We start from the raw sequence: 23175 nt of genomic DNA on the forward strand, positions 1-23175 counted from the left end.
TGTGTCGTTAACTACTGATGTTTTAATTAAAAGCATCCAAAATGTCAACCTTTCTTTAGAAAAGCTCTTTGAGTGCATCAATCGGTCAAAAGGCTTAATATAAATCCAATCCATTATAATTAATGTGCTTGCTGAAGGCAAGACCACTAGATTTCTTACATAATTTTTCTAATTATTTTAACATTTTCTAAACGTTCTAAACTAAAACAATTTAAATGAGTATAAATTAGCATATAATAACCCACCAAAAATAATATTAACTCTTGAACCGTTCAAGCTAGAGAGACCGAACCAACTTTCATATGTTCAGGCTATCCTTTCCTATCCTATCCTATCCATCAATCAATCTTTCCATCGACTTTCTTTTTCCAATTATAACCAGTCACTACCATTACTACTGCAGTGATTACCAATCCTGTAACTTATTTTACAACCATGATTACTTTAAGACAAGCTAGCAAGTACACACATTTTCTTTAGGAAATGTAATTTTCCATGTATTATTATTTTCTCTTAGATTCGGCACAGTGGGAGTTTTTGTTAAACTGATATTCAAGGTCAAAACACCAGTCCCCACTGAGGATGATGTCCTTGGTGCCGTCAAGAAGCAATTGTCTCCTCAATTCACGACCACTCAAACCACCTTCCAGAATGCAACTTATATCAGTGAGTTCAACAAATTAGGCTTCATGAAGACATTTTTTTCCACTCTATAAAATAATCTCTTAATAAGTAAACATTCAACTGCTCCTGCTATCTAAATACGTTTTGAATGTTTTTTAATGTTGTTGAAACTCCTAAATTGTAGCAGTTCATTTGACCTGTTGCTATAGTGACCATTTTTTTGTGTGCTCACAGAACTTACAGATACTTCATTTGCCATCGACCTTGGTTTCAAAATAACCAATGTAACGCAGGAGTCTCTAAGTAATAGACTCACACTCACCAATGAGACCGAAACCCAGATACAGGATTCAATTAACAGACTAGTAAGATACTGTACTTCTACACATAAGATACATCCATGGTCATGTTCAGGTCATGATAGTAATTGACAACTTGATGTTTTGTCCCCTTTTAGCTCCATAAGGTTCTCAGTGAACCAGACGGCAAACAGTTTCAATTTCCCAACGCCAACTTCATGTAAGTACAACGTCATAACCTTGAACCAACCCGTCTTTCTCAACTGCACTCTTTAGAATTTCTGCAAATTTCATTTAGCTGCTGCTTGTGCAGCTAAACAGGATGAAAGGAACATGTTTAACTCTCACACAAAACCCATTTTTACGTCCACAGTGATGATGGCACTGAAATCACGGCAAACGTGACGTATGTATACAAAGAGGAAGATGTCAACCACCCTAGTGGTTTTCTACAGGAAGTCTTAAAAGTCTCAGGTATGCTGCTTTTGTTACCATACGGTTGTCATTTCTATGTTTATTTATGACAGTGAGTTATCAAACACCATGTAACGTGTATAATACTCAATCTCGAAAACACTTATATATCAATGTTATATGACATATTACAAGTTTATAATCCCTCTAAAATGTATTTCCATTTCTATTCTAGGTCTCCTGACCACCACTGTTGCCCCAACAACAACAACAACTACCAACACCACACCACTTCCTACCCTTTTGACTTCAGTGACATCAACAACTAGGTAAGCAAGATCATTTATTATAATGTTTTCATACAATTCAATGAACACTTTGTCAAACAAGGAACCTTTGCAACAATGAACCATGTATATCCATGCTTGTGTCGTTAACTACTGATGTTTTAATTAAAAGCATCCAAAATGTCAACCTTTCTTTAGAAAAGCTCTTTGAGTGCATCAATCGGTCAAAAGGCTTAATATAAATCCAATCCATTATAATTAATGTGCTTGCTGAAGGCAAGACCACTAGATTTCTTACATACTTTTTCTAATTATTTTAACATTTTCTAAACGTTCTAAACTAAAACAATTTAAATGAGTATAAATTAGCATATAATAACCCACCAAAAATAATATTAACTCTTGAACCGTTCAAGCTAGAGAGACCGAACCAACTTTCATATGTTCAGGCTATCCTTTCCTATCCTATCCTATCCATCAATCAATCTTTCCATCGACTTTCTTTTTCCAATTATAACCAGTCACTACCATTACTACTGCAGTGATTACCAATCCTGTAACTTATTTTACAACCATGATTACTTTAAGACAAGCTAGCAAGTACACACATTTTCTTTAGGAAATGTAATTTTCCATGTATTATTATTTTCTCTTAGATTCGGCACAGTGGGAGTTTTTGTTAAACTGATATTCAAGGTCAAAACACCAGTCCCCACTGAGGATGATGTCCTTGGTGCCGTCAAGAAGCAATTGTCTCCTCAATTCACGACCACTCAAACCACCTTCCAGAATGCAACTTATATCAGTGAGTTCAACAAATTAGGCTTCATGAAGACATTTTTTTCCACTCTATAAAATAATCTCTTAATAAGTAAACATTCAACTGCTCCTGCTATCTAAATACTTTTTGAATGTTTTTTAATGTTGTTGAAACTCCTAAATTGTAGCAGTTCATTTGATCTGTTGCTATAGTGACCATTTTTTTGTGTGCTCACAGAACTTACAGATACTTCATTTGCCATCGACCTTGGTTTCAAAATAACCAATGTAACGCAGGAGTCTCTAAGTAATAGACTCACACTCACCAATGAGACCGAAACCCAGATACAGGATTCAATTAACAGACTAGTAAGATACTGTACTTCTACACATAAGATACATCCATGGTCATGTTCAGGTCATGATAGTAATTGACAACTTGATGTTTTGTCCCCTTTTAGCTCCATAAGGTTCTCAGTGAACCAGACGGCAAACAGTTTCAATTTCCCAACGCCAACTTCATGTAAGTACAACGTCATAACCTTGAACCAACCCGTCTTTCTCAACTGCACTCTTTAGAATTTCTGCAAATTTCATTTAGCTGCTGCTTGTGCAGCTAAACAGGATGAAAGGAACATGTTTAACTCTCACACAAAACCCATTTTTACGTCCACAGTGATGATGGCACTGAAATCACGGCAAACGTGACGTATGTATACAAAGAGGAAGATGTCAACCACCCTAGTGGTTTTCTACAGGAAGTCTTAAAAGTCTCAGGTATGCTGCTTTTGTTACCATACGGTTGTCATTTCTATGTTTATTTATGACAGTGAGTTATCAAACACCATGTAACGTGTATAATACTCAATCTCGAAAACACTTATATATCAATGTTATATGACATATTACAAGTTTATAATCCCTCTAAAATGTATTTCCATTTCTATTCTAGGTCTCCTGACCACCACTGTTGCCCCAACAACAACAACAACAACAACTACCAACACCACACCACTTCCTACCCTTTTGACTTCAGTGACATCAACAACTAGGTAAGCAAGATCATTTATTATAATGTTTTCATACAATTCAATGAACACTTTGTCAAACAAGGAACCTTTGCAACAATGAACCATGTATATCCATGCTTGTGTCGTTAACTACTGATGTTTTAATTAAAAGCATCCAAAATGTCAACCTTTCTTTAGAAAAGCTCTTTGAGTGCATCAATCGGTCAAAAGGCTTAATATAAATCCAATCCATTATAATTAATGTGCTTGCTGAAGGCAAGACCACTAGATTTCTTACATACTTTTTCTAATTATTTTAACATTTTCTAAACGTTCTAAACTAAAACAATTTAAATGAGTATAAATTAGCATATAATAACCCACCAAAAATAATATTAACTCTTGAACCGTTCAAGCTAGAGAGACCGAACCAACTTTCATATGTTCAGGCTATCCTTTCCTATCCTATCCTATCCATCAATCAATCTTTCCATCGACTTTCTTTTTCCAATTATAACCAGTCACTACCATTACTACTGCAGTGATTACCAATCCTGTAACTTATTTTACAACCATGATTACTTTAAGACAAGCTAGCAAGTACACACATTTTCTTTAGGAAATGTAATTTTCCATGTATTATTATTTTCTCTTAGATTCGGCACAGTGGGAGTTTTTGTTAAACTGATATTCAAGGTCAAAACACCAGTCCCCACTGAGGATGATGTCCTTGGTGCCGTCAAGAAGCAATTGTCTCCTCAATTCACGACCACTCAAACCACCTTCCAGAATGCAACTTATATCAGTGAGTTCAACAAATTAGGCTTCATGAAGACATTTTTTTCCACTCTATAAAATAATCTCTTAATAAGTAAACATTCAACTGCTCCTGCTATCTAAATACTTTTTGAATGTTTTTTAATGTTGTTGAAACTCCTAAATTGTAGCAGTTCATTTGATCTGTTGCTATAGTGACCATTTTTTTGTGTGCTCACAGAACTTACAGATACTTCATTTGCCATCGACCTTGGTTTCAAAATAACCAATGTAACGCAGGAGTCTCTAAGTAATAGACTCACACTCACCAATGAGACCGAAACCCAGATACAGGATTCAATTAACAGACTAGTAAGATACTGTACTTCTACACATAAGATACATCCATGGTCATGTTCAGGTCATGATAGTAATTGACAACTTGATGTTTTGTCCCCTTTTAGCTCCATAAGGTTCTCAGTGAACCAGACGGCAAACAGTTTCAATTTCCCAACGCCAACTTCATGTAAGTACAACGTCATAACCTTGAACCAACCCGTCTTTCTCAACTGCACTCTTTAGAATTTCTGCAAATTTCATTTAGCTGCTGCTTGTGCAGCTAAACAGGATGAAAGGAACATGTTTAACTCTCACACAAAACCCATTTTTACGTCCACAGTGATGATGGCACTGAAATCACGGCAAACGTGACGTATGTATACAAAGAGGAAGATGTCAACCACCCTAGTGGTTTTCTACAGGAAGTCTTAAAAGTCTCAGGTATGCTGCTTTTGTTACCATACGGTTGTCATTTCTATGTTTATTTATGACAGTGAGTTATCAAACACCATGTAACGTGTATAATACTCAATCTCGAAAACACTTATATATCAATGTTATATGACATATTACAAGTTTATAATCCCTCTAAAATGTATTTCCATTTCTATTCTAGGTCTCCTGACCACCACTGTTGCCCCCCAACAACAACAACAACTACCAACACCACACCACTTCCTACCCTTTTGACTTCAGTGACATCAACAACTAGGTAAGCAAGATCATTTATTATAATGTTTTCATACAATTCAATGAACACTTTGTCAAACAAGGAACCTTTGCAACAATGAACCATGTATATCCATGCTTGTGTCGTTAACTACTGATGTTTTAATTAAAAGCATCCAAAATGTCAACCTTTCTTTAGAAAAGCTCTTTGAGTGCATCAATCGGTCAAAAGGCTTAATATAAATCCAATCCATTATAATTAATGTGCTTGCTGAAGGCAAGACCACTAGATTTCTTACATACTTTTTCTAATTATTTTAACATTTTCTAAACGTTCTAAACTAAAACAATTTAAATGAGTATAAATTAGCATATAATAACCCACCAAAAATAATATTAACTCTTGAACCGTTCAAGCTAAGAGACCGAACCAACTTTCATATGTTCAGGCTATCCTTTCCTATCCTATCCTATCCATCAATCAATCTTTCCATCGACTTTCTTTTTCCAATTATAACCAGTCACTACCATTACTACTGCAGTGATTACCAATCCTGTAACTTATTTTACAACCATGATTACTTTAAGACAAGCTAGCAAGTACACACATTTTCTTTAGGAAATGTAATTTTCCATGTATTATTATTTTCTCTTAGATTCGGCACAGTGGGAGTTTTTGTTAAACTGATATTCAAGGTCAAAACACCAGTCCCCACTGAGGATGATGTCCTTGGTGCCGTCAAGAAGCAATTGTCTCCTCAATTCACGACCACTCAAACCACCTTCCAGAATGCAACTTATATCAGTGAGTTCAACAAATTAGGCTTCATGAAGACATTTTTTTCCACTCTATAAAATAATCTCTTAATAAGTAAACATTCACCTGCTCCTGCTATCTAAATACTTTTTGAATGTTTTTTAATGTTGTTGAAACTCCTAAATTGTAGCAGTTCATTTGATCTGTTGCTATAGTGACCATTTTTTTGTGTGCTCACAGAACTTACAGATACTTCATTTGCCATCGACCTTGGTTTCAAAATAACCAATGTAACGCAGGAGTTTCTAAGTAATAGACTCACACTCACCAATGAGACCGAAACCCAGATACAGGATTCAATTAACAGACTAGTAAGATACTGTACTTCTACACATAAGATACATCCACGGTCATGTTGAGGTCATGATAGTAATTGACAACTTGATGTTTTGTCCCCTTTTAGCTCCATAAGGTTCTCAGTGAACCAGACGGCAAACAGTTTCAATTTCCCAACGCCAACTTCATGTAAGTACAACGTCATAACCTTGAACCAACCCGTCTTTCTCAACTGCACTCTTTAGAATTTCTGCAAATTTCATTTAGCTGCTGCTTGTGCAGCTAAACAGGATGAAAGGAACATGTTTAACTCTCACACAAAACCCATTTTTACGTCCACAGTGATGATGGCACTGAAATCACGGCAAACGTGACGTATGTATACAAAGAGGAAGATGTCAACCACCCTAGTGGTTTTCTACAGGAAGTCTTAAAAGTCTCAGGTATGCTGCTTTTGTTACCATACGGTTGTCATTTCTATGTTTATTTATGACAGTGAGTTATCAAACACCATGTAACGTGTATAATACTCAATCTCGAAAACACTTATATATCAATGTTATATGACATATTACAAGTTTATAATCCCTCTAAAATGTATTTCCATTTCTATTCTAGGTCTCCTGACCACCACTGTTGCCCCAACAACAACTACCAACACCACACCACTTCCTACCCTTTTGACTTCAGTGACATCAACAACTAGGTAAGCAAGATCATTTATTATAATGTTTTCATACAATTCAATTAACACTTTGTCAAACAAGGAACCTTTGCAACAATGAACCATGTATATCCATGCTTGTGTCGTTAACTACTGATGTTTTAATTAAAAGCATCCAAAATGTCAACCTTTCTTTAGAAAAGCTCTTTGAGTGCATCAATCGGTCAAAAGGCTTAATATAAATCCAATCCATTATAATTAATGTGCTTGCTGAAGGCAAGACCACTAGATTTCTTACATACTTTTTCTAATTATTTTAACATTTTCTAAACGTTGTAAACAAAAAAATTTAAATGAGTATAAATTAGCATATAATAATCCACCAAAAATAATATTAACTCTTGAACCGTTCAAGCTAGAGAGACCGAACCAACTTTCATATGTTCAGGCTATCCTTTCCTATCCTATCCTATCCATCAATCAATCTTTCCATCGACTTTCTTTTTCCAATTATTACCAGTCACTACCATTACTACTGCAGTGATTACCAATCCTGTAACTTATTTTACAACCATGATTACTTTAAGACAAGCTAGCAAGTACACACATTTTCTTTAGGAAATGTCATTTTCCATGTATTATTATTTTCTCTTAGATTCGGCACAGTGGGAGTTTTTGTTAAACTGATATTCAAGGTCAAAACACCAGTCCCCACTGAGGATGATGTCCTTGGTGCCGTCAAGAAGCAATTGTCTCCTCAATTCTTGACCACTCAAACCACCTTCCAGAATGCAACTTATATCAGTGAGTTCAACAAATTAGGCTTCATGAAGACATTTTTTTCCACTCTATAAAATAATCTCTTAATAAGTAAACATTCAACTGCTCCTGCTATCTAAATACTTTTTGAATGTTTTTTAATGTTGTTGAAACTCCTAAATTGTAGCAGTTCATTTGATCTGTTGCTATAGTGACCATTTTTTTGTGTGCTCACAGAACTTACAGATACTTCATTTGCCATCGACCTTGGTTTCAAAATAACCAATGTAACGCAGGAGTTTCTAAGTAATAGACTCACACTCACCAATGAGACCGAAACCCAGATACAGGATTCAATTAACAGACTAGTAAGATACTGTACTTCTACACATAAGATACATCCACGGTCATGTTGAGGTCATGATAGTAATTGACAACTTGATGTTTTGTCCCCTTTTAGCTCCATAAGGTTCTCAGTGAACCAGACGGCAAACAGTTTCAATTTCCCAACGCCAACTTCATGTAAGTACAACGTCATAACCTTGAACCAACCCGTCTTTCTCAACTGCACTCTTTAGAATTTCTGCAAATTTCATTTAGCTGCTGCTTGTGCAGCTAAACAGGATGAAAGGAACATGTTTAACTCTCACACAAAACCCATTTTTACGTCCACAGTGATGATGGCACTGAAATCACGGCAAACGTGACGTATGTATACAAAGAGGAAGATGTCAACCACCCTAGTGGTTTTCTACAGGAAGTCTTAAAAGTCTCAGGTATGCTGCTTTTGTTACCATACGGTTGTCATTTCTATGTTTATTTATGACAGTGAGTTATCAAACACCATGTAACGTGTATAATACTCAATCTCGAAAACATTTATATATCAATGTTATATGACATATTACAAGATTATAATCCCTCTAAAATGTATTTCCATTTCTATTCTAGGTCTCCTGACCACCACTGTTGCCCCAACAACAACAACAACTACCAACACCACACCACTTCCTACCCTTTTGACTTCAGTGACATCAACAACTAGGTAAGCAAGATCATTTATTATAATGTTTTCATACAATTCAATGAACACTTTGTCAAACAAGGAACCTTTGCAACAATGAACCATGTATATCCATGCTTGTGTCGTTAACTACTGATGTTTTAATTAAAAGCATCCAAAATGTCAACCTTTCTTTAGAAAAGCTCTTTGAGTGCATCAATCGGTCAAAAGGCTTAATATAAATCCAATCCATTATAATTAATGTGCTTGCTGAAGGCAAGACCACTAGATTTCTTACATACTTTTTCTAATTATTTTAACATTTTCTAAACGTTCTAAACTAAAACAATTTAAATGAGTATACATTAGCATATAATAACCCACCAAAAATAATATTAACTCTTGAACCGTTCAAGCTAGAGAGACCGAACCAACTTTCATATGTTCAGGCTATCCTTTCCTATCCTATCCTATCCATCAATCAATCTTTCCATCGACTTTCTTTTTCCAATTATAACCAGTCACTACCATTACTACTGCAGTGATTACCAATCCTGTAACTTATTTTACAACCATGATTACTTTAAGACAAGCTAGCAAGTACACACATTTTCTTTAGGAAATGTAATTTTCCATGTATTATTATTTTCTCTTAGATTCGGCACAGTGGGAGTTTTTGTTAAACTGATATTCAAGGTCAAAACACCAGTCCCCACTGAGGATGATGTCCTTGGTGCCGTCAAGAAGCAATTGTCTCCTCAATTCACGACCACTCAAACCACCTTCCAGAATGCAACTTATATCAGTGAGTTCAACAAATTAGGCTTCATGAAGACATTTTTTTCCACTCTATAAAATAATCTCTTAATAAGTAAACATTCAACTGCTCCTGCTATCTAAATACGTTTTGAATGTTTTTTAATGTTGTTGAAACTCCTAAATTGTAGCAGTTCATTTGACCTGTTGCTATAGTGACCATTTTTTTGTGTGCTCACAGAACTTACAGATACTTCATTTGCCATCGACCTTGGTTTCAAAATAACCAATGTAACGCAGGAGTCTCTAAGTAATAGACTCACACTCACCAATGAGACCGAAACCCAGATACAGGATTCAATTAACAGACTAGTAAGATACTGTACTTCTACACATAAGATACATCCATGGTCATGTTCAGGTCATGATAGTAATTGACAACTTGATGTTTTGTCCCCTTTTAGCTCCATAAGGTTCTCAGTGAACCAGACGGCAAACAGTTTCAATTTCCCAACGCCAACTTCATGTAAGTACAACGTCATAACCTTGAACCAACCCGTCTTTCTCAACTGCACTCTTTAGAATTTCTGCAGATTTCATTTAGCTGCTGCTTGTGCAGCTAAACAGGATGAAAGGAACATGTTTAACTCTCACACAAAACCCATTTTTACGTCCACAGTGATGATGGCACTGAAATCACGGCAAACGTGACGTATGTATACAAAGATGAAGATGTCAACCACCCTAGTGGTTTTCTACAGGAAGTCTTAAAAGTCTCAGGTATGCTGCTTTTGTTACCATACGGTTGTCATTTCTATGTTTATTTATGACAGTGAGTTATCAAACACCATGTAACGTGTATAATACTCAATCTCGAAAACACTTATATATCAATGTTATATGACATATTACAAGTTTATAATCCCTCTAAAATGTATTTCCATTTCTATTCTAGGTCTCCTGACCCCCACTGTTGCCCCAACAACAACAACAACTACCAACACCACACCACTTCCTACCCTTTTGACTTCAGTGACATCAACAACTAGGTAAGCAAGATCATTTATTATAATGTTTTCATACAATTCAATGAACACTTTGTCAAACAAGGAACCTTTGCAACAATGAACCATGTATATCCATGCTTGTGTCGTTAACTACTGATGTTTTAATTAAAAGCATCCAAAATGTCAACCTTTCTTTAGAAAAGCTCTTTGAGTGCATCAATCGGTCAAAAGGCTTAATATAAATCCAATCCATTATAATTAATGTGCTTGCTGAAGGCAAGACCACTAGATTTCTTACATACTTTTTCTAATTATTTTAACATTTTCTAAACGTTCTAAACTAAAACAATTTAAATGAGTATAAATTAGCATATAATAACCCACCAAAAATAATATTAACTCTTGAACCGTTCAAGCTAGAGAGACCGAACCAACTTTCATATGTTCAGGCTATCCTTTCCTATCCTATCCTATCCATCAATCAATCTTTCCATCGACTTTCTTTTTCCAATTATAACCAGTCACTACCATTACTACTGCAGTGATTACCAATCCTGTAACTTATTTTACAACCATGATTACTTTAAGACAAGCTAGCAAGTACACACATTTTCTTTAGGAAATGTAATTTTCCATGTATTATTATTTTCTCTTAGATTCGGCACAGTGGGAGTTTTTGTTAAACTGATATTCAAGGTCAAAACACCAGTCCCCACTGAGGATGATGTCCTTGGTGCCGTCAAGAAGCAATTGTCTCCTCAATTCACGACCACTCAAACCACCTTCCAGAATGCAACTTATATCAGTGAGTTCAACAAATTAGGCTTCATGAAGACATTTTTTTCCACTCTATAAAATAATCTCTTAATAAGTAAACATTCAACTGCTCCTGCTATCTAAATACTTTTTGAATGTTTTTTAATGTTGTTGAAACTCCTAAATTGTAGCAGTTCATTTGATCTGTTGCTATAGTGACCATTTTTTTGTGTGCTCACAGAACTTACAGATACTTCATTTGCCATCGACCTTGGTTTCAAAATAACCAATGTAACGCAGGAGTCTCTAAGTAATAGACTCACACTCACCAATGAGACCGAAACCCAGATACAGGATTCAATTAACAGACTAGTAAGATACTGTACTTCTACACATAAGATACATCCATGGTCATGTTCAGGTCATGATAGTAATTGACAACTTGATGTTTTGTCCCCTTTTAGCTCCATAAGGTTCTCAGTGAACCAGACGGCAAACAGTTTCAATTTCCCAACGCCAACTTCATGTAAGTACAACGTCATAACCTTGAACCAACCCGTCTTTCTCAACTGCACTCTTTAGAATTTCTGCAAATTTCATTTAGCTGCTGCTTGTGCAGCTAAACAGGATGAAAGGAACATGTTTAACTCTCACACAAAACCCATTTTTACGTCCACAGTGATGATGGCACTGAAATCACGGCAAACGTGACGTATGTATACAAAGAGGAAGATGTCAACCACCCTAGTGGTTTTCTACAGGAAGTCTTAAAAGTCTCAGGTATGCTGCTTTTGTTACCATACGGTTGTCATTTCTATGTTTATTTATGACAGTGAGTTATCAAACACCATGTAACGTGTATAATACTCAATCTCGAAAACACTTATATATCAATGTTATATGACATATTACAAGTTTATAATCCCTCTAAAATGTATTTCCATTTCTATTCTAGGTCTCCTGACCACCACTGTTGCCCCAACAACAACAACAACTACCAACACCACACCACTTCCTACCCTTTTGACTTCAGTGACATCAACAACTAGGTAAGCAAGATCATTTATTATAATGTTTTCATACAATTCAATGAACACTTTGTCAAACAAGGAACCTTTGCAACAATGAACCATGTATATCCATGCTTGTGTCGTTAACTACTGATGTTTTAATTAAAAGCATCCAAAATGTCAACCTTTCTTTAGAAAAGCTCTTTGAGTGCATCAATCGGTCAAAAGGCTTAATATAAATCCAATCCATTATAATTAATGTGCTTGCTGAAGGCAAGACCACTAGATTTCTTACATACTTTTTCTAATTATTTTAACATTTTCTAAACGTTCTAAACTAAAACAATTTAAATGAGTATAAATTAGCATATAATAACCCACCAAAAATAATATTAACTCTTGAACCGTTCAAGCTAGAGAGACCGAACCAACTTTCATATGTTCAGGCTATCCTTTCCTATCCTATCCTATCCATCAATCAATCTTTCCATCGACTTTCTTTTTCCAATTATAACCAGTCACTACCATTACTACTGCAGTGATTACCAATCCTGTAACTTATTTTACAACCATGATTACTTTAAGACAAGCTAGCAAGTACACACATTTTCTTTAGGAAATGTAATTTTCCATGTATTATTATTTTCTCTTAGATTCGGCACAGTGGGAGTTTTTGTTAAACTGATATTCAAGGTCAAAACACCAGTCCCCACTGAGGATGATGTCCTTGGTGCCGTCAAGAAGCAATTGTCTCCTCAATTCACGACCACTCAAACCACCTTCCAGAATGCAACTTATATCAGTGAGTTCAACAAATTAGGCTTCATGAAGACATTTTTTTCCACTCTATAAAATAATCTCTTAATAAGTAAACATTCAACTGCTCCTGCTATCTAAATACTTTTTGAATGTTTTTTAATGTTGTTGAAACTCCTAAATTGTAGCAGTTCATTTGATCTGTTGCTATAGTGACCATTTTTTTGTGTGCTCACAGAACTTACAGATACTTCATTTGCCATCGACCTTGGTTTCAAAATAACCAATGTAACGCAGGAGTCTCTAAGTAATAGACTCACACTCACCAATGAGACCGAAACCCAGATACAGGATTCAATTAACAGACTAGTAAGATACTGTACTTCTACACATAAGATACATCCATGGTCATGTTCAGGTCATGATAGTAATTGACAACTTGATGTTTTGTCCCCTTTTAGCTCCATAAGGTTCTCAGTGAACCAGACGGCAAACAGTTTCAATTTCCCAACGCCAACTTCATGTAAGTACAACGTCATAACCTTGAACCAACCCGTCTTTCTCAACTGCACTCTTTAGAATTTCTGCAAATTTCATTTAGCTGCTGCTTGTGCAGCTAAACAGGATGAAAGGAACATGTTTAACTCTCACACAAAACCCATTTTTACATCCACAGTGATGATGGCACTGAAATCACGGCAAACGTGACGTATGTATACAAAGAGGAAGATGTCAACCACCCTAGTGGTTTTCTACAGGAAGTCTTAAAAGTCTCAGGTATGCTGCTTTTGTTACCATACGGTTGTCATTTCTATGTTTATTTATGACAGTGAGTTATCAAACACCATGTAACGTGTATAATACTCAATCTCGAAAACACTTATATATCAATGTTATATGACATATTACAAGTTTATAATCCCTCTAAAATGTATTTCCATTTCTATTCTAGGTCTCCTGACCCCCACTGTTGCCCCAACAACAACAACAACTACCAACACCACACCACTTCCTACCCTTTTGACTTCAGTGACATCAACAACTAGGTAAGCAAGATCATTTATTATAATGTTTTCATACAATTCAATGAACACTTTGTCAAACAAGGAACCTTTGCAACAATGAACCATGTATATCCATGCTTGTGTCGTTAACTACTGATGTTTTAATTAAAAGCATCCAAAATGTCAACCTTTCTTTAGAAAAGCTCTTTGAGTGCATCAATCGGTCAAAAGGCTTAATATAAATCCAATCCATTATAATTAATGTGCTTGCTGAAGGCAAGACCACTAGATTTCTTACATACTTTTTCTAATTATTTTAACATTTTCTAAACGTTCTAAACTAAAACAATTTAAATGAGTATAAATTAGCATATAATAACCCACCAAAAATAATATTAACTCTTGAACCGTTCAAGCTAGAGAGACCGAACCAACTTTCATATGTTCAGGCTATCCTTTCCTATCCTATCCTATCCATCAATCAATCTTTCCATCAACTTTCTTTTTCCAATTATAACCAGTCACTACCATTACTACTGCAGTGATTACCAATCCTGTAACTTATTTTACAACCATGATTACTTTAAGACAAGCTAGCAAGTACACACATTTTCTTTAGGAAATGTAATTTTCCATGTATTATTATTTTCTCTTAGATTCGGCACAGTGGGAGTTTTTGTTAAACTGATATTCAAGGTCAAAACACCAGTCCCCACTGAGGATGATGTCCTTGGTGCCGTCAAGAAGCAATTGTCTCCTCAATTCACGACCACTCAAACCACCTTCCAGAATGCAACTTATATCAGTGAGTTCAACAAATTAGGCTTCATGAAGACATTTTTTTCCACTCTATAAAATAATCTCTTAATAAGTAAACATTCAACTGCTCCTGCTATCTAAATACTTTTTGAATGTTTTTTAATGTTGTTGAAACTCCTAAATTGTAGCAGTTCATTTGATCTGTTGCTATAGTGACCATTTTTTTATGTGCTCACAGAACTTACAGATACTTCATTTGCCATCGACCTTGGTTTCAAAATAACCAATGTAACGCAGGAGTCTCTAAGTAATAGACTCACACTCACCAATGAGACCGAAACCCAGATACAGGATTCAATTAACAGACTAGTAAGATACTGTACTTCTACACATAAGATACATCCATGGTCATGTTCAGGTCATGATAGTAATTGACAACTTGATGTTTTGTCCCCTTTTAGCTCCATAAGGTTCTCAGTGAACCAGACGGCAAACAGTTTCAATTTCCCAACGCCAACTTCATGTAAGTACAACGTCATAACCTTGAACCAACCCGTCTTTCTCAACTGCACTCTTTAGAATTTCTGCAAATTTCATTTAGCTGCTGCTTGTGCAGCTAAACAGGATGAAAGGAACATGTTTAACTCTCACACAAAACCCATTTTTACATCCACAGTGATGATGGCACTGAAATCACGGCAAACGTGACGTATGTATACAAAGAGGAAGATGTCAACCACCCTAGTGGTTTTCTACAGGAAGTCTTAAAAGTCTCAGGTATGCTGCTTTTGTTACCATACAGTTGTCATTTCTATGTTTATTTATGACAGTGAGTTATCAAACACCATGTAACGTGTATAATACTCAATCTCGAAAACACTTATATATCAATGTTATATGACATATTACAAGTTTATAATCCCTCTAAAATGTATTTCCATTTCTATTCTAGGTCTCCTGACCCCCACTGTTGCCCCAACAACAACAACAACTACCAACACCACACCACTTCCTACCCTTTTGACTTCAGTGACATCAACAACTAGGTAAGCAAGATCATTTATTATAATGTTTTCATACAATTCAATGAACACTTTGTCAAACAAGGAACCTTTGCAACAATGAACCATGTATATCCATGCTTGTGTCGTTAACTACTGATGTTTTAATTAAAAGCATCCAAAATGTCAACCTTTCTTTAGAAAAGCTCTTTGAGTGCATCAATCGGTCAAAAGGCTTAATATAAATCCAATCCATTATAATTAATGTGCTTGCTGAAGGCAAGACCACTAGATTTCTTACATACTTTTTCTAATTATTTTAACATTTTCTAAACGTTCTAAACTAAAACAATTTAAATGAGTATAAATTAGCATATAATAACCCACCAAAAATAATATTAACTCTTGAACCGTTCAAGCTAGAGAGACCGAACCAACTTTCATATGTTCAGGCTATCCTTTCCTATCCTATCCTATCCATCAATCAATCTTTCCATCAACTTTCTTTTTCCAATTATAACCAGTCACTACCATTACTACTGCAGTGATTACCAATCCTGTAACTTATTTTACAACCATGATTACTTTAAGACAAGCTAGCAAGTACACACATTTTCTTTAGGAAATGTAATTTTCCATGTATTATTATTTTCTCTTAGATTCGGCACAGTGGGAGTTTTTGTTAAACTGATATTCAAGGTCAAAACACCAGTCCCCACTGAGGATGATGTCCTTGGTGCCGTCAAGAAGCAATTGTCTCCTCAATTCACGACCACTCAAACCACCTTCCAGAATGCAACTTATATCAGTGAGTTCAACAAATTAGGCTTCATGAAGACATTTTTTTCCACTCTATAAAATAATCTCTTAATAAGTAAACATTCAACTGCTCCTGCTATCTAAATACTTTTTGAATGTTTTTTAATGTTGTTGAAACTCCTAAATTGTAGCAGTTCATTTGATCTGTTGCTATAGTGACCATTTTTTTATGTGCTCACAGAACTTACAGATACTTCATTTGCCATCGACCTTGGTTTCAAAATAACCAATGTAACGCAGGAGTCTCTAAGTAATAGACTCACACTCACCAATGAGACCGAAACCCAGATACAGGATTCAATTAACAGACTAGTAAGATACTGTACTTCTACACATAAGATACATCCATGGTCATGTTCAGGTCATGATAGTAATTGACAACTTGATGTTTTGTCCCCTTTTAGCTCCATAAGGTTCTCAGTGAACCAGACGGCAAACAGTTTCAATTTCCCAACGCCAACTTCATGTAAGTACAACGTCATAACCTTGAACCAACCCGTCTTTCTCAACTGCACTCTTTAGAATTTCTGCAAATTTCATTTAGCTGCTGCTTGTGCAGCTAAACAGGATGAAAGGAACATGTTTAACTCTCACACAAAACCCATTTTTACATCCACAGTGATGATGGCACTGAAATCACGGCAAACGTGACGTATGTATACAAAGAGGAAGACGTCAACCACCCTAGTGGTTTTCTACAGGAAGTCTTAAAAGTCTCAGGTATGCTGCTTTTGTTACCATACAGTTGTCATTTCTATGTTTATTTATGACAGTGAGTTATCAAACACCATGTAACGTGTATAATACTCAATCTCGAAAACACTTATATATCAATGTTATATGACATATTACAAGTTTATAATCCCTCTAAAATGTATTTCCATTTCTATTCTAGGTCTCCTGACCCCCACTGTTGCCCCAACAACAACAACAACTACCAACACCACACCACTTCCTACCCTTTTGACTTCAGTGACATCAACAACTAGGTAAGCAAGATCATTTATTATAATGTTTTCATACAATTCAATGAACACTTTGTCAAACAAGGAACCTTTGCAACAATGAACCATGTATATCCATGCTTGTGTCGTTAACTACTGATGTTTTAATTAAAAGCATCCAAAATGTCAACCTTTCTTTAGAAAAGCTCTTTGAGTGCATCAATCGGTCAAAAGGCTTAATATAAATCCAATCCATTATAATTAATGTGCTTGCTGAAGGCAAGACCACTAGATTTCTTACATACTTTTTCTAATTATTTTAACATTTTCTAAACGTTCTAAACTAAAACAATTTAAATGAGTATAAATTAGCATATAATAACCCACCAAAAATAATATTAACTCTTGAACCGTTCAAGCTAGAGAGACCGAACCAACTTTCATATGTTCAGGCTATCCTTTCCTATCCTATCCTATCCATCAATCAATCTTTCCATCAACTTTCTTTTTCCAATTATAACCAGTCACTACCATTACTACTGCAGTGATTACCAATCCTGTAACTTATTTTACAACCATGATTACTTTAAGACAAGCTAGCAAGTACACACATTTTCTTTAGGAAATGTAATTTTCCATGTATTATTATTTTCTCTTAGATTCGGCACAGTGGGAGTTTTTGTTAAACTGATATTCAAGGTCAAAACACCAGTCCCCACTGAGGATGATGTCCTTGGTGCCGTCAAGAAGCAATTGTCTCCTCAATTCACGACCACTCAAACCACCTTCCAGAATGCAACTTATATCAGTGAGTTCAACAAATTAGGCTTCATGAAGACATTTTTTTCCACTCTATAAAATAATCTCTTAATAAGTAAACATTCAACTGCTCCTGCTATCTAAATACTTTTTGAATGTTTTTTAATGTTGTTGAAACTCCTAAATTGTAGCAGTTCATTTGATCTGTTGCTATAGTGACCATTTTTTTATGTGCTCACAGAACTTACAGATACTTCATTTGCCATCGACCTTGGTTTCAAAATAACCAATGTAACGCAGGAGTCTCTAAGTAATAGACTCACACTCACCAATGAGACCGAAACCCAGATACAGGATTCAATTAACAGACTAGTAAGATACTGTACTTCTACACATAAGATACATCCATGGTCATGTTCAGGTCATGATAGTAATTGACAACTTGATGTTTTGTCCCCTTTTAGCTCCATAAGGTTCTCAGTGAACCAGACGGCAAACAGTTTCAATTTCCCAACGCCAACTTCATGTAAGTACAACGTCATAACCTTGAACCAACCCGTCTTTCTCAACTGCACTCTTTAGAATTTCTGCAAATTTCATTTAGCTGCTGCTTGTGCAGCTAAACAGGATGAAAGGAACATGTTTAACTCTCACACAAAACCCATTTTTACATCCACAGTGATGATGGCACTGAAATCACGGCAAACGTGACGTATGTATACAAAGAGGAAGACGTCAACCACCCTAGTGGTTTTCTACAGGAAGTCTTAAAAGTCTCAGGTATGCTGCTTTTGTTACCATACAGTTGTCATTTCTATGTTTATTTATGACAGTGAGTTATCAAACACCATGTAACGTGTATAATACTCAATCTCGAAAACACTTATATATCAATGTTATATGACATATTACAAGTTTATAATCCCTCTAAAATGTATTTCCATTTCTATTCTAGGTCTCCTGACCCCCACTGTTGCCCCAACAACAACAACAACTACCAACACCACACCACTTCCTACCCTTTTGACTTCAGTGACATCAACAACTAGGTAAGCAAGATCATTTATTATAATGTTTTCATACAATTCAATGAACACTTTGTCAAACAAGGAACCTTTGCAACAATGAACCATGTATATCCATGCTTGTGTCGTTAACTACTGATGTTTTAATTAAAAGCATCCAAAATGTCAACCTTTCTTTAGAAAAGCTCTTTGAGTGCATCAATCGGTCAAAAGGCTTAATATAAATCCAATCCATTATAATTAATGTGCTTGCTGAAGGCAAGACCACTAGATTTCTTACATACTTTTTCTAATTATTTTAACATTTTCTAAACGTTCTAAACTAAAACAATTTAAATGAGTATAAATTAGCATATAATAACCCACCAAAAATAATATTAACTCTTGAACCGTTCAAGCTAGAGAGACCGAACCAACTTTCATATGTTCAGGCTATCCTTTCCTATCCTATCCTATCCATCAATCAATCTTTCCATCAACTTTCTTTTTCCAATTATAACCAGTCACTACCATTACTACTGCAGTGATTACCAATCCTGTAACTTATTTTACAACCATGATTACTTTAAGACAAGCTAGCAAGTACACACATTTTCTTTAGGAAATGTAATTTTCCATGTATTATTATTTTCTCTTAGATTCGGCACAGTGGGAGTTTTTGTTAAACTGATATTCAAGGTCAAAACACCAGTCCCCACTGAGGATGATGTCCTTGGTGCCGTCAAGAAGCAATTGTCTCCTCAATTCACGACCACTCAAACCACCTTCCAGAATGCAACTTATATCAGTGAGTTCAACAAATTAGGCTTCATGAAGACATTTTTTTCCACTCTATAAAATAATCTCTTAATAAGTAAACATTCAACTGCTCCTGCTATCTAAATACTTTTTGAATGTTTTTTAATGTTGTTGAAACTCCTAAATTGTAGCAGTTCATTTGATCTGTTGCTATAGTGACCGTTTTTTTGTATGCTCACAGAACTTACAGATACTTCATTTGCCATCGACCTTGGTTTCAAAATAACCAATGTAACGCAGGAGTCTCTAAGTAATAGACTCACACTCACCAATGAGACCGAAACCCAGATACAGGATTCAATTAACAGACTAGTAAGATACTGTACTTCTACACATAAGATACATCCATGGTCATGTTCAGGTCATGATAGTAATTGACAACTTGATGTTTTGTCCCCTTTTAGCTCCATAAGGTTCTCAGTGAACCAGACGGCAAACAGTTTCAATTTCCCAACGCCAACTTCATGTAAGTACAACGTCATAACCTTGAACCAACCCGTCTTTCTCAACTGCACTCTTTAGAATTTCTGCAAATTTCATTTAGCTGCTGCTTGTGCAGCTAAACAGGATGAAAGGAACATGTTTAACTCTCACACAAAACCCATTTTTACATCCACAGTGATGATGGCACTGAAATCACGGCAAACGTGACGTATGTATACAAAGAGGAAGACGTCAACCACCCTAGTGGTTTTCTACAGGAAGTCTTAAAAGTCTCAGGTATGCTGCTTTTGTTACCATACAGTTGTCATTTCTATGTTTATTTATGACAGTGAGTTATCAAACACCATGTAACGTGTATAATACTCAATCTCGAAAACACTTATATATCAATGTTATATGACATATTACAAGTTTATAATCCCTCTAAAATGTATTTCCATTTCTATTCTAGGTCTCCTGACCCCCACTGTTGCCCCAACAACAACAACAACTACCAACACCACACCACTTCCTACCCTTTTGACTTCAGTGACATCAACAACTAGGTAAGCAAGATCATTTATTATAATGTTTTCATACAATTCAATGAACACTTTGTCAAACAAGGAACCTTTGCAACAATGAACCATGTATATCCATGCTTGTGTCGTTAACTACTGATGTTTTAATTAAAAGCATCCAAAATGTCAACCTTTCTTTAGAAAAGCTCTTTGAGTGCATCAATCGGTCAAAAGGCTTAATATAAATCCAATCCATTATAATTAATGTGCTTGCTGAAGGCAAGACCACTAGATTTCTTACATACTTTTTCTAATTATTTTAACATTTTCTAAACGTTCTAAACTAAAACAATTTAAATGAGTATAAATTAGCATATAATAACCCACCAAAAATAATATTAACTCTTGAACCGTTCAAGCTAGAGAGACCGAACCAACTTTCATATGTTCAGGCTATCCTTTCCTATCCTATCCTATCCATCAATCAATCTTTCCATCAACTTTCTTTTTCCAATTATAACCAGTCACTACCATTACTACTGCAGTGATTACCAATCCTGTAACTTATTTTACAACCATGATTACTTTAAGACAAGCTAGCAAGTACACACATTTTCTTTAGGAAATGTAATTTTCCATGTATTATTATTTTCTCTTAGATTCGGCACAGTGGGAGTTTTTGTTAAACTGATATTCAAGGTCAAAACACCAGTCCCCACTGAGGATGATGTCCTTGGTGCCGTCAAGAAGCAATTGTCTCCTCAATTCACGACCACTCAAACCACCTTCCAGAATGCAACTTATATCAGTGAGTTCAACAAATTAGGCTTCATGAAGACATTTTTTTCCACTCTATAAAATAATCTCTTAATAAGTAAACATTCAACTGCTCCTGCTATCTAAATACTTTTTGAATGTTTTTTAATGTTGTTGAAACTCCTAAATTGTAGAAGTTCATTTGATCTGTTGCTATAGTGACCATTTTTTTGTATGCTCACAGAACTTACAGATACTTCATTTGCCATCGACCTTGGTTTCAAAATAACCAATGTAACGCAGGAGTCTCTAAGTAATAGACTCACACTCACCAATGAGACCGAAACCCAGATACAGGATTCAATTAACAGACTAGTAAGATACTGTACTTCTACACATAAGATACATCCATGGTCATGTTCAGGTCATGATAGTAATTGACAACTTGATGTTTTGTCCCCTTTTAGCTCCATAAGGTTCTCAGTGAACCAGACGGCAAACAGTTTCAATTTCCCAACGCCAACTTCATGTAAGTACAACGTCATAACCTTGAACCAACCCGTCTTTCTCAACTGCACTCTTTAGAATTTCTGCAAATTTCATTTAGCTGCTGCTTGTGCAGCTAAACAGGATGAAAGGAACATGTTTAACTCTCACACAAAACCCATTTTTACATCCACAGTGATGATGGCACTGAAATCACGGCAAACGTGACGTATGTATACAAAGAGGAAGACGTCAACCACCCTAGTGGTTTTCTACAGGAAGTCTTAAAAGTCTCAGGTATGCTGCTTTTGTTACCATACAGTTGTCATTTCTATGTTTATTTATGACAGTGAGTTATCAAACACCATGTAACGTGTATAATACTCAATCTCGAAAACACTTATATATCAATGTTATATGACATATTATAAGTTTATAATCCCTCTAAAATGTATTTCCATTTCTATTCTAGGTCTCCTGACCCCCACTGTTGCCCCAACAACAACAACAACTACCAACACCACACCACTTCCTACCCTTTTGACTTCAGTGACATCAACAACTAGGTAAGCAAGATCATTTATTATAATGTTTTCATACAATTCAATGAACACTTTGTCAAACAAGGAACCTTTGCAACAATGAACCATGTATATCCATGCTTGTGTCGTTAACTACTGATGTTTTAATTAAAAGCATCCAAAATGTCAACCTTTCTTTAGAAAAGCTCTTTGAGTGCATCAATCGGTCAAAAGGCTTAATATAAATCCAATCCATTATAATTAATGTGCTTGCTGAAGGCAAGACCACTAGATTTCTTACATACTTTTTCTAATTATTTTAACATTTTCTAAACGTTCTAAACTAAAACAATTTAAATGAGTATAAATTAGCATATAATAACCCACCAAAAATAATA

At 35.4% G+C, this 23175-nt stretch overlaps 1 protein-coding gene across 1 annotated transcript in view; it reads left to right on the forward strand.

The window, feature by feature from the left end:
• The window catches only part of LOC139391928 (mucin-2-like), a 38014-nt gene that overhangs the window by 9905 nt on the left and 4934 nt on the right, over positions 1-23175 (forward strand). Inside the window, exons 30-94 of the mRNA XM_071139537.1 lie at positions 518-666; positions 859-989; positions 1082-1143; positions 1297-1397; positions 1573-1666; positions 2281-2429; positions 2622-2752; positions 2845-2906; positions 3060-3160; positions 3336-3435; positions 4050-4198; positions 4391-4521; positions 4614-4675; positions 4829-4861; positions 5105-5200; positions 5814-5962; positions 6155-6285; positions 6378-6439; positions 6593-6693; positions 6869-6956; positions 7570-7718; positions 7911-8041; positions 8134-8195; positions 8349-8449; positions 8625-8718; positions 9333-9481; positions 9674-9804; positions 9897-9958; positions 10112-10212; positions 10388-10481; positions 11096-11244; positions 11437-11567; positions 11660-11721; positions 11875-11975; positions 12151-12244; positions 12859-13007; positions 13200-13330; positions 13423-13484; positions 13638-13738; positions 13914-14007; positions 14622-14770; positions 14963-15093; positions 15186-15247; positions 15401-15501; positions 15677-15770; positions 16385-16533; positions 16726-16856; positions 16949-17010; positions 17164-17264; positions 17440-17533; positions 18148-18296; positions 18489-18619; positions 18712-18773; positions 18927-19027; positions 19203-19296; positions 19911-20059; positions 20252-20382; positions 20475-20536; positions 20690-20790; positions 20966-21059; positions 21674-21822; positions 22015-22145; positions 22238-22299; positions 22453-22553; positions 22729-22822. Of these exons, the coding sequence (XP_070995638.1) occupies positions 518-666; positions 859-989; positions 1082-1143; positions 1297-1397; positions 1573-1666; positions 2281-2429; positions 2622-2752; positions 2845-2906; positions 3060-3160; positions 3336-3435; positions 4050-4198; positions 4391-4521; positions 4614-4675; positions 4829-4861; positions 5105-5200; positions 5814-5962; positions 6155-6285; positions 6378-6439; positions 6593-6693; positions 6869-6956; positions 7570-7718; positions 7911-8041; positions 8134-8195; positions 8349-8449; positions 8625-8718; positions 9333-9481; positions 9674-9804; positions 9897-9958; positions 10112-10212; positions 10388-10481; positions 11096-11244; positions 11437-11567; positions 11660-11721; positions 11875-11975; positions 12151-12244; positions 12859-13007; positions 13200-13330; positions 13423-13484; positions 13638-13738; positions 13914-14007; positions 14622-14770; positions 14963-15093; positions 15186-15247; positions 15401-15501; positions 15677-15770; positions 16385-16533; positions 16726-16856; positions 16949-17010; positions 17164-17264; positions 17440-17533; positions 18148-18296; positions 18489-18619; positions 18712-18773; positions 18927-19027; positions 19203-19296; positions 19911-20059; positions 20252-20382; positions 20475-20536; positions 20690-20790; positions 20966-21059; positions 21674-21822; positions 22015-22145; positions 22238-22299; positions 22453-22553; positions 22729-22822 (6915 nt within the window). The remainder of the gene's footprint in view (positions 1-517; positions 667-858; positions 990-1081; positions 1144-1296; positions 1398-1572; positions 1667-2280; positions 2430-2621; positions 2753-2844; positions 2907-3059; positions 3161-3335; positions 3436-4049; positions 4199-4390; positions 4522-4613; positions 4676-4828; positions 4862-5104; positions 5201-5813; positions 5963-6154; positions 6286-6377; positions 6440-6592; positions 6694-6868; positions 6957-7569; positions 7719-7910; positions 8042-8133; positions 8196-8348; positions 8450-8624; positions 8719-9332; positions 9482-9673; positions 9805-9896; positions 9959-10111; positions 10213-10387; positions 10482-11095; positions 11245-11436; positions 11568-11659; positions 11722-11874; positions 11976-12150; positions 12245-12858; positions 13008-13199; positions 13331-13422; positions 13485-13637; positions 13739-13913; positions 14008-14621; positions 14771-14962; positions 15094-15185; positions 15248-15400; positions 15502-15676; positions 15771-16384; positions 16534-16725; positions 16857-16948; positions 17011-17163; positions 17265-17439; positions 17534-18147; positions 18297-18488; positions 18620-18711; positions 18774-18926; positions 19028-19202; positions 19297-19910; positions 20060-20251; positions 20383-20474; positions 20537-20689; positions 20791-20965; positions 21060-21673; positions 21823-22014; positions 22146-22237; positions 22300-22452; positions 22554-22728; positions 22823-23175) is intronic.

The sequence above is a fragment of the Oncorhynchus clarkii genome, chromosome 32 (assembly GCF_045791955.1).
Source record: "Oncorhynchus clarkii lewisi isolate Uvic-CL-2024 chromosome 32, UVic_Ocla_1.0, whole genome shotgun sequence".
Taxonomy (NCBI): domain Eukaryota; kingdom Metazoa; phylum Chordata; class Actinopteri; order Salmoniformes; family Salmonidae; genus Oncorhynchus; species Oncorhynchus clarkii.